General features: G+C 39.7%; 1 protein-coding gene across 1 annotated transcript; it reads left to right on the top strand.

Moving 5' to 3' along the window:
- Positions 1 to 5,012: 5,012 nt before the first annotated feature.
- LOC103510963 (unconventional myosin-Vb-like) lies at positions 5,013 to 7,977 on the top strand (the record flags this gene model as incomplete). The annotated part of the gene is made up of 4 exons (XM_026824876.1): positions 5,013 to 5,046; positions 5,540 to 5,640; positions 6,837 to 7,056; positions 7,876 to 7,977. Coding segments are annotated over exons 1-4 (457 nt in total), but the record flags the coding sequence as incomplete, so codon positions are not given.
- Positions 7,978 to 8,366: the final 389 nt, after the last annotated feature.

Here is an 8,366-nt window from a genome sequence, read left to right as displayed (position 1 = left end):
GTATCATGATTTATTTGTGGTGAAGCTGAGAGCTTCTTCACTATTTTTGTGGATATCACAGCATTACTAAGAGCCTCCTGTACTGTTTCTGTCATATTATATATAATATTTCTTTTTACTCTGGTAATGCCGCCACTGGTCGCTAGGTACTCGCTGAGTGCACCCCGAACTCCAAGCACCGAGCCGAAAAAAAACCTCGGCCCCGCCGGGAATCGAACCCGGACCTCCTGCGTGCAAGCCTAGTGTGATACCCACTTGGCCACGGAGGTTGCTTCTAGAAGATAAAGTAAGGGAGAGGGTTGACGGGATTTCATTCGAGACCCGTCTGGCATGGGGACTAGGTAGATAAATTTGTATGAATGCCAGAAAATAGTTAAGCTATGCAATGTGCTAGACACATTTTTACACATTTTCAGGTATTCTTTAACCCATCAAATATATGAGACCTTGTTTAGACTGCTGGGGTAAAGGGACTTTTCAGTCCTATTCGGGCAGGATAAACAAGGTATATTCTATTCTATTCTATTTTACATCTTTCACTGACGTGCATCTAACCATCTAACAATAGGTACTAGGTAGGTACCTGATACAAAATGGGTATTTTTAATATTTACATACCTAATTAAGTAATTAGGTAGGTACCTACTTCAGGTTTATAAAGAAAGTAGGTACCTACCTATGTTATGTTCCTACCTTTTAGGTTTCAAAAAAACCTTGATATGAACGCCAAAAAAACCTTGATATGAACGCCTGAAAACCATTTAATATATGCAATGTGCTACACACGTTTAACCGTTTAACATTCTTACAATGAACACTCTTGGAAAAAACCTATACAAGCGGAAACAACCTCAGGTAACCTTTTTCAACACTCCTTGCTATAAAACTCCTCCCCGGGGAAGATCACTTTACAGATGTCATTGCAAACTTTTCCCCTAGTATAAGATAGAATACCTTCCCCCTCCCCCTGCCCAGAATATCTACCCCCTCCCCCTATACAAAATAGAATATCTTTCCTCCCCCTCCCATGGATAGAATATGGCGAGGGACTGAGAGTTTCAATATAAATGCAAATTACTCAGATGCGACGTTTACAAACAAAAGTGTTGCAAAAGATTTAAAAGTAGAAGCAGAGAGGTACTTATGTAGATAATGTAGATATTTGAAGGTAGGTACCTGTGGGTACGTTTGAACTTTCTTTTTGGTGGGGAGATGTGTTATCCAAGTTGAGAGATTGAAACTCTGAGGTGGTAATATTATGCTGTTCACGATTGGAAATTGTATTGGAATTTGACAATTTTATATCTTTGCCTCTCTCTCTCTCTCTCTCACTCTATCTCTCTATTTCTCTCTGTCTCTCCTAGGAGATAGGAGTAGCTGAAGAGAAGGATTTTTGTTGAATTTTAATTTGTAAAAAGAAAGTTTAATATTCAATTCCTCTCTCTCTCTCTTCGTTCATGTTTACTTCTGAGATGACTATGGAAGAAGGAGCCAATGGCAACACTGGAACACTAGTCATGTGCTGGAGAACACTTGGCAAGAAAAAGAGGGAGAAAAAGAAGAAGAAGAAGAAGAAGAAGAAGAAAAAGAAGAAGACGAAGAAATCGAAGAAAGAAAGAAAGAAGAAAACAAAAACACTTTCATAGTTTTTCAAGTACCTGCTCATCTATACACAAGTACCCCCTAAAAAAAAAAAAAAAAAAAAAAAAAAAAAATCTTATGTTCGATAAAAAAAAAGTGCACCAATAATGTCAACGATTGGAAATATTGGCAGTGGACATTCTTACATCTACATACATATATGTTCAATCAAGCGCATTATGCAACTCATACAAAGTGTGTGTTTGTTGCAGACACATGCCTACTTGACAAAGTAGTGGTGTGGTCTGCTAAGGTTTAGGCCAGAGCCACAGAAACTAGTCCATAAAATGAAAATGAAATAAAACCCAGAATATTTTACAAATAGTGAAGAAGTATATGTTTATCATTTCAACCTACCTGGTCTGCTAAGGTTTAGGCCAGCCACTTATACTATCAGGGAGACCTGATCAGGTATACATGACACCTGATAAGCACACACACTATGAGGTAGACCTGAAAAGGTCCGTCTGTCAAGTCTACCTTAGACCTGATGAACACACACACTATCAATTTCAATGCTATTATTGGCTATTATTATTATTTCGAATCTGATCTCTGAGTGACATAAAGCAGACAGCTTCTTCACAACTTTCGAGATTATCACAGCATTACTAAGTACCTCCTCTACTATGAATTCTCTCATCTTTTCATAACATTTTTTTTTTTCATTGGTAATGGGGCCATTGCTGGCTACTCATTTAAAGTAGGTACTCAATTGTTCTCACAAAGTTGAGTGCACCCCAAACTCCAAGGGTAGACCTGAAAAAACATTGACCCCACTGGGAATTGAACCTGGGACCTCTGGCATGCAAGCCTAGTGTGATACCCACTTGGGCACTCGGCCATGGAGGTTGCTTTCTGAGAAATGATCAATAAACAGTGAAAAAAGTCCGAAATCCAAACAATGCACAATGGTTCCATTGTAATTTGCATTTCGCATACCTTCGATTTTTTTTTTTTTCAAGATTTTTGATAGAGGGACTGTCACTGCTAAGGGCTCACGGTCCCAATATTGAAAGAGAAAGGGAACAGGATGGAAGCAGGGGTTCCAAAAATGAACCTCATCTGTTTAGGGTAAAATTTGCCTTGGGGAATTTTTCACAAATTTAATCATAATTGGGCAAACTGTTTCGGAGTTATCATGAATCAAACAATACCAAACACAACAAACTGAACCTGGAGTCTGACACCTGGTAGTGTGCCTTGTAAGCGCTACGTGTAGGGGCAATTGGCCCTAAAAGTTGGGTGAAGCTTATACGAATCTTGTAAGCGCTAGGTCGTGGGTTCGATTCACGCCCGCTGGCAAACTTCATCAACACATAAGGTTCGTTCTCGGAACGGCTGTCTTTCTCCCATCCTGTCCTCTCTTTGAATGAGCGACAATAAGACCTCAGTAAGTAGTTGCAGTTCCTTCTATCAAACTTCTTGGAAAACATTAGTGAATGGATGGTTTTCTTCTAAACTGTTCTCCTCCCCTCTTCACTTTTGGGATAATAGGACCTCCGTTGTTACTACAGCAGTGTTTCTTAATTGGTGTTCCGCGGAACCTAGGGGTTCCGCGAGCTGACGGCAAGGGTTCCGCGAGATATTTTGGAAAAATCATACACTAGATAAAATGCAGTTTCAAAACGACCATCTTAGACTAGGTATTTCATCTTACACAGCTTTTTTTAGAGGTTTGATAGAGGGAACTGTAACATCTAAGGTCTTATCGTCCCGAAATCGAAGAGAGAAGAATGACAGGATAGGAGGAAAGTTCCAAGAACAAACTTCATCAGACGTACTTAACCTTTCAGCCAACTAGGCTGGCGGGTGGAGAGCTTAATAGCTTCATAGCATACGCGGTGAGAGGGGGAGAGGGGGAACCTGCGCCGGCCAACTAATTAAGAAACACTGTACTAGCAGTTCCCTCTATCAAACCTAAAAAAAAAAAAAAAAAAAAAATCTTATGGTTCGATAAAAAAAAAGTGCCAACCCAAGTAGCCGATTGGAAATATTGCAGTGGACATTCTTACATCTACATACATATATGTTCAATCAAGCGCATTATGCAACTCATACAAAGTGTGTGTTTGTTGCAGACACATGCCTACTTGACCAAGTAGTGGTGTGGTCTGCTACAGGTTTTAGGCCAAGGAGGCCACAGGTACTATCAGGGAGAGACCTGATCAGGGTATACCTGACACGATAAGCAGCACACCACTAAGGAGGTAGACCTGAACAAAGGTCCGTCTGTCAAGTCTTACCTTAGACCCTGATGAACAACACACACTATTCAATTTCAATTTCAATTCAATTATTTAGTCTATTGGACATCAATAATAATATACAGAAGGTGTTTTTCCCAAGTCAATATTGACTTCTAAGGAAAAACTTATTATTAAGGTGTAACCTTTTCGTCAGGTCTACGCTTGATGGTGAGTGGAAGCGTAGACGCGCGGCGACTTTTGACTAGGGTGTAGTCACCATGAAAACCCAAACCTGTGACTTTTTACTTTCCATTCCCCCCCCCCCCCCCCCCCCCCCCAAGAAATTTGATAGAGGGATCGAAATCGAAGAGAGAAGGAAGACAGGATAGGCCGTTCCGAGAACAAGAAAGTCAGCCGTTCCGAGAACAAACATTATACGTTCAGGACAAAAAGAGTTCAAGACCACCAGGAAATCTGAATATTGCCCTAGCGCCCAACCTTTTCAGAGGAAGATCGTCTTGAATTTTCAATACAGTCTTACGATCGACTTACCTAATAACTCTAATAAGAGACTTGACTCTGAATTTGGTCAACAAGTTTGGACTGATCGGGTGTGTAAGATGATATTGCCAGGTTCAAACACTTCTGGGTGTGTATTGTATATTCAGTTTCTAGTTTCCCCTTTTGAAAACCTCACCACACACCACTATCAAACACGTGTATGTATGAGTTATTTAAAACCATGAAGATCTTCCCACTGCCTATGCCTCGATTGCCTAGGATTCTAGACTGGCTGGCTGGCTCTACAAGATAGGTAGATAGGCAACATGTAGATTCGTTTAATTTGCGACAACCTCATGGACTGTCACATTTATAGCAGAACCTCGATTATTTCAACTTCCATTATTTCAACTCCAAAATCCATTGTTTTCTTCTATCTTTCAAAGGATATCCTATCTTATCAGAGGAAAAGATTATAGAAAGTGATAATTTCAACTTCGATCATTTCAACCACCCCTCGGTCCCAATTAGTTGAAATAATCGAGGTTTTACTGTACCTACAATCTACATGGTCTATTACTGTATTGCATAATGATTATTTCGTGTAATTCGAACTGTCAAGGGTAATTTATGAACTTTTATGAAACTGCAAGGGTTGTAAATGAACGTGGGCAATCCAGTATGAGAGAACCTTTGAATATCAAAGTGGTACAAGGTTTAACCCATTTTTGTTAGCGCAACTTAGTATGCCACCCTAAACAACACTTGATCAAAGTGAAAGTGTTAGAGATGTAAATTAGTAAACTTGTAGTTGTGTGAACTGTAGACCTCACTCAGACGGTCAAAAATCCACAAATGATTTTTTTTTTCCGAACTTTTTAGACTGGGAACATTAGTGACTAAGTGGCAGAACAACCAAGTATAGGTAATTTACAACCCAAAAACAAAGCCCAAAACCAAAAAGTTCGACTTTGTTAGGAAACGAACCGGGAACTTCCGCCATACAAGTCTACATAGTGTGATACGCATTTAACCACAGAGAGATATTTGTTTTTCCGTGATAGAAGAAATAGAATAGAATATACATACCTTGTTTATACTGCCAGCATAGGACTGAAAAGTCCCTTTACTCTCTCATTTGTTTCAATGAGACAGATTGTCTTTTGAGAAATTGTATTTTCGACCTTTGTTAGATTGTTTCTTGACAGTATCCGCCAAGTATGCCATGCGATATTTCGCCACAGTGGGAGGCAGTCAAACTGAAACCCAAGTCGAGAAGAAAGTTCTCGCATATAGTCCTATTATGGAAGTAAGTCGATTCGTTTGTTTGTTTATTTATTATTATTGTTCTGGAGTGTGTCAGACAGTATCCGCCAAGTATGCCATTCGATATTTTGCCAGAGTGGGAGGCAGTCAAACTGAATTTTTCTCAATTTTTTCCTTCAAGTTTTTAGTTCACGATACTTTTCTGCCTGGGGGACTTTAAACAGTGAGTATACCAGGCTGAATTTCCTTTGCTAAAGAAATAGCAAAAGGCGAAGAAAAAGAAGATCCCTAGTTTGATAAAATTTGACACACAGATTTTATCCGGTTTTGATTCAATTCGCCACACACTTTCAGCACCTAACCCTATACTCTATTCTTCCAGGCCATCGGAAATGCCAAAACAATTCGAAACAATAAAAGTTGCTTTGGCAAATTCACCGAACTTCATTTCAATAAGCACTACAACATTATCGGGACCTCTATGCGAACCTATCATTTTGTATGCTACCTAACCCGTCTTTTTGTACTCTACCTAATTCTTCCAGGCCATCGGAAATGCCAAAACAATTCGAAACGACAACAGTTCTCGATTTGACAAATTCACCGAACTTCATTTTAACAAGCACTACAACATTATCGGGACCTCTATGCGAACCTATCATTTTGTATGCTACCTAACCCTGCTTTTTGCACTCTACCTAACCCTACTCTATTCTTCCAGGCTATCGGGAATGCCAAAACAATTCGAAACGATAACAGATCTCGTTTTGGCAAATTCACCGAACTTCATTTTAACAAACACTACAATATTATCGGAGCCTCTATGCGAACCTGTCATTTTGTATGCTACCTAACCCTGCTTTTTGTACGCTACCTAACCATACTCTATTTTTCCAGGCTATCGGGAATGCCAAAACAGACAGTATCTGCCAAGTATGCCATGCGATATTTTGCCAGAGTGGGAGGCAGTCAAACTGAATTTTTCTCAATTTTTTCCTTTAAGTTTTTAGTTCACGATACTTTTCTGCCTGGGGGACTTTAAACAGGGAGTATACCAGGCTGAATTTCCTTTGCTAAAGAAATAGCAAAAGGCGAAGAAAAAGAAGATTACTAGTTTGATAAAATTTGGCACACCGATTTTATCCGGTTTTGATTCAATTCGCCACACACTTTCAGCACATAGATAATATTTTCTCCTTTTTTGCATTCTACCTAACTTTATACTCTCTATTTTTCCAGGCTATCGGGAATGCCAAAACAATTCGAAACGACAACAGTTCTCGATTTGGCAAATTCACCGAGCTACATTTTAACAAACACTACAACATTATTGGGGCTTCAATGCGAACCTATTTGTTGGAAAAATCGCGAGTTGTGTTCCAAGCGCCTAATGAGAGAAACTATCACGTTTTCTACCAATTGTGCTGTGCGAGGGACAAGTACCCTTATTTGTTGCTAGGTAAGTTTAAAGTGCTTTGTAAGTGGTGGGTTGCGGGTTCCATTCCTGCCCGGGAAGTCAACGTACGTCGATTATTTTTTCCCGTTCCTTTTTAGCCCGTCCTACCTTTATCATTACGATAGTAATAACAAAAGGTATATTGTATTCGCTTCGGTGTCCGTCAGTCTGTCTGTCGGTCTGTCAGTCAGTCAGTCTATCCCCATAGAAGGACTTATCCAAACCTGGTCGACCTATATATCAAATTAAAGGTCTTTTTACCAGGAACACGAAAGTGGTAGTGCAAATTTTGTCCAGAGAACCATAAACCCACAAAAACAAAGAAAAAAAAAACTGGTTTTTGGGGGATTTCTTGAGCCCAGTTAGCTTATCTGCCTTGTAAGCGCCAATCGTGGGTTCGATTCCTGTCCGGGGCGAACTTCATCCTAAACAGATAAGGTTCGTTCTCGGAACGGTTGGCTTCCCCCGTTCGTTGTATTGTGGATCTTGGGACCTATGTTTCGAGTGGAACCAATTCTAAAGGTTTAAAAAATTAATCAGGCTTTATTTATAGTAGTGGCACTGCCACTATGGTAGGGGAACGGCTGGCTTTCTCCTATCCTGTCTTCCTTCTCTCTTCGATTTCGGGACGATAAGACCATAGCAATTACAGTTCCCTCTGTCAAGCCTCTTAAAAAAATATATATAGGTATATATCAGGCTTTATTTATAGTGGCACTGCCACTATGGTAGGTTTCTTCTAAAGGAGCTCTTCCACCCAACCACTAATTTTTCTCAAATTTATTGTACCTAATAATAAATACATTTCATCATTTGTTTTAGATGAGCCTGACAGTTTTCAATATATCAGGGAGTGTTGTGAAATCCCGGGCGTGAATGACGAAGAAGGATTTGAGGAAACACAACAAGCCTTTGTCACTCTAGGTGAGAACTAGCACCAATAGATTTTCCGCGGAAAATCTTACAGGAATGAATATTTGATGGTATATTTGCTTTTTACATATGCAGTAAAAATAGGCCACGTAAGAGTGGCGTCAGACATTTGCTTGAAGTTTAACTTCACGCAGTTCCATGGCTTGTGTCTGATAGATCAGTTGCGCTTACTTAGGTGAAGAGCAGAACCACGTAAGAGTGGCGTCAGACATTTGCTTGAAGTTTAACTTCACGCAGTTCCATGGCTTGTGTCTGATAGATCAGTTGCGCTTACTTTGGTGAAGAGCAGAAAAAATGAGGAACTGGGGAAATTTTCTTTTTCTTCTACGACTTCTAGATCCCGAGATAAATCGATTTAAAAAAAATACTTTCTCATTACC

Source organism: Diaphorina citri, unplaced genomic scaffold (assembly GCF_000475195.1).
Source record: "Diaphorina citri unplaced genomic scaffold, Diaci psyllid genome assembly version 1.1 scaffold660, whole genome shotgun sequence".
Classification (NCBI taxonomy): domain Eukaryota; kingdom Metazoa; phylum Arthropoda; class Insecta; order Hemiptera; family Psyllidae; genus Diaphorina; species Diaphorina citri.
The sequence above is the reverse complement of the archived record's forward strand: the minus strand, read 5'-3'. Positions and strand labels throughout refer to the sequence as shown.